At 48.2% G+C, this 2,847-nt stretch overlaps 1 protein-coding gene across 1 annotated transcript in view; it reads left to right on the top strand.

Annotated features, from left to right (window-relative positions):
• The window catches only part of SUPT16H (SPT16 homolog, facilitates chromatin remodeling subunit), an 18,290-nt gene that overhangs the window by 6,664 nt on the left and 8,779 nt on the right, over positions 1-2,847 (top strand). Inside the window, exons 6-8 of the mRNA XM_027703678.1 lie at positions 75-210; positions 1,396-1,522; positions 2,424-2,542. Coding sequence (XP_027559479.1) covers positions 75-210; positions 1,396-1,522; positions 2,424-2,542 — 382 coding nt within the window. The remainder of the gene's footprint in view (positions 1-74; positions 211-1,395; positions 1,523-2,423; positions 2,543-2,847) is intronic.

The following is a 2,847-nucleotide window of genomic DNA, read 5'->3' as shown; positions in this document are numbered from 1 at the left end:
TTTCTCACATATTTTCGGGTCCCCAAGGCCGTTTTTGGGTTCTTTCACGTGTTTTTGGTTATTTTCTCCCCCAGCACGTACCGGGCGTCCAACCTGAAGCCGCCCGGTGAGCAGACGGTGCCGGCGTCCAACCTGCAGAACGCCTTCAGGATCATCAAGGAGGTGCAGAAACGCTACAAGACGCGCGAGGCCGAGGAGAAGGAGAAGGAGGTGAGGGGATTTGGGGGCGTTTTAAGGGATTTTGGGGTGTTTTGGGGGATTTGGGGCGGTTTTGGGGCAGTTTCAGGGCAGGCTTGGGGTGTTTTGGGGGCAACTTTGGGGTCATTTTGAGGCCATTTCAGGGCCATTTTGGGGTGTTTTAGGGACCATTTTGGGGTGTTTTGGGGCATTTTGGGGCAGTTTTGGGCCATTTTGGGGTGTTTTGGGGCATTTCAGAGCAGTTTTGGGGCTATTTTGGGGCAGTTTTGGGTCATTCCGGGGTGTTTCAGGCCAGTTTTGGGGCCATTTTGGACTGTTTTGGGACATTTTGAGGCCTTTTGGGTGCAGTGTTGGGGCATTTGGGGGTGTTTCAGGGCATTTTGGGACATTTTGGTGCCGTGCTGACTCCCAGGTTGTGTTTTTAGGGCATCCTGAAGCGTTTTGGGCCATTCTGGGGCAGTTTTGGGGCCATTCTGGGGCAGTTTTGGGGCGGTGCTGACTCCCAGATTGTGTTTCTAGGGCACTGTGAAGCATTTTGGGCCATTCTGGGGCAGTTTTGGGGCCGTTTCGGTGCCGTTTTGGGTCATTCCGGGCTGTTTTGGGGCTGTTTTGGGTGGTTTGGGGCCGTTTCCACCCTGGGTGTTGTTGTTTTTAGGGCATTGTGAAGCGTTTTGGGGCCATTTTGGGTCAGTTTTGTGTCATTCCAGGTCATTTTGGGGCCATTTCGGTGCCGGTTTGGGTTGTTCTGGGTCATTTTGGGGCTGTTTTGGGTCAGTTTTGGGTCATTCCGGGTCATTTTGGGGCCATTTCGGTGCCGTTTTGGGTCGTTCTGGGCTGTTTTGGGGCCGTTTTGGGCAGTTTTGGGGCCGTGCTGACTCCTGGTTATTGTTTTTAGGGCATCCTGAAGCATTTTGGGGCCATTTTGGGTCAGTTTTGTGTCATTCCGGGTCATTTTGGGGCCATTTTGGTGCCGGTTTGGGTCGTTCTGGGTCATTTTGGGGCTGTTTTGGGTGGTTTTGGTGCCGTTTTGGGTCATTCCGGGCTGTTTTGTGGCCGTTTTGGGTAGTTTTGTGTAGTTTTGGGTCATTCCGGGTCATTTTGGGGCCGTTTCGGTGCCGTTTTGGGTTGTTCCAGGCTGTTTTGGGGCCGTTTTGGGTAGTTTTGGGTCCGTTATGAGCCCATGTTGTTGTTTTTTAGGGCATAGTGAAGCAGGACTCCCTGGTGATCAACCTGAACCGCAGCAACCCCAAGCTCAAGGACCTTTACATCCGACCCAACATCGCCCAGAAGAGGATGCAGGGAGCGCTCGAGGCGCACGTCAACGGTGGGATTTGGGGCAAAATCGGGGGATTTTGGGTCTGCTCAAGGGGTTTGGGGGGTTTTGTGGGTTTTTTTGGTCTTTTATGGGGTTTTTTGGGGGTTTTCGTGGAGTGTTTGGGGGCTTTTCCTGGTTTTTTTGGGTTTTCATTGGGTTTTTTGGGTTTTTGGGGGTCTTTCGGTTTTCTTTTGAGTTTTCATTGGGTTTTTGGGTTTGTTTTTGTGTCCTCATCGGGTTTTTGGGGGTTTCATTGGCATTTTTGGGTTTTCATTGGGTTTTCTGGGTTTTCATTGGGGTTTGGGGGTTTTTTGGGGTTTTTCATTGGTTTTTTTGGGTTTTCACTGTGTTTTTTGGGGTTTCATTGGGTTTTTTGGGGGTTTTTGGGGTTTTTTTGGGTTTTCATTGGGTTTTGGGTTTTTTTGGGGGGTTTTCATTGGTTTTTTTGGGTTTTCACTGTGTTTTTTAGGTTTTCATTGGGTTTTTTGTGGTTTTCGGGGTTTTTTTGGGTTTTCATTGGGTTTTTGGGTTTTTTTGGGCTTTTCGTTGGGTTTTTGGTTTTTGGGGGGGTTTTCATTGGGTTTTTTGGGGTTTTTTGGGGTTTTCATTGGGCTTTTTGTTTTTTGGGGGGTTTTCTTTGGTTTTTTGGGTTTTCACTGGGTTTTTTGGTTTTTTTTCAGGTTTTCCTTGAGGTTTTTTGGTTTTCATTGGGATCTTTAGTTCTTTTTGGGGTTTTCATTGAGTTTTTTGGGCTTCATTGGATTTTTTGGGTTTTTTTGGGTTTCCATTGGCTTTTTTGTTTTTATTTTTGGGTTTCCATTGGCTGTTTTGGGTTATTTTTGAATTCCCATTGGCTTTTTTGGGTTTCCTTTGAGTTTTGGGCTCAAACCTGGCGTTTTTGGGTCCCCAGGGTTCCGTTTCACGTCGGTTCGTGGGGACAAGGTGGACATTCTGTACAACAACATCAAACACGCCGTGTTCCAGCCCTGCGACGGGGAGATGATCATCGTGCTCCACTTCCACCTCAAGGTCTGGGACGAAAAATGGCAGTTTTGGGCAAAAAACTTGGGTTTGGGGGGAAAAATGGGTTTTGGGGGGAAAAACGGGGATTTTGGGAAAAAAACTCCCAAGTTTGGGGTCAAACCTTGAGATGGGGAGGTGATCATCGTGCTCCACTTCTACCTCAAGGTCTGGGGCCAAAAACAGCCATTTTGGGCAAAAAATGGGGATTTTGGAGAAAAAACGTGTTTGGGGAAAAAACGGGGATTTTGGGAAAAAAAACTCCTTAGTTTGGGGTCAGATTATGGAATGGGGAAATGATCATTGTGCTGGGT

Source organism: Neopelma chrysocephalum, unplaced genomic scaffold (genome assembly GCF_003984885.1).
Source record: "Neopelma chrysocephalum unplaced genomic scaffold, ASM398488v2 Primary Assembly neopelma1_250, whole genome shotgun sequence".
Classification (NCBI taxonomy): domain Eukaryota; kingdom Metazoa; phylum Chordata; class Aves; order Passeriformes; family Pipridae; genus Neopelma; species Neopelma chrysocephalum.
The sequence above is the reverse complement of the archived record's forward strand: the minus strand, read 5'-3'. Positions and strand labels throughout refer to the sequence as shown.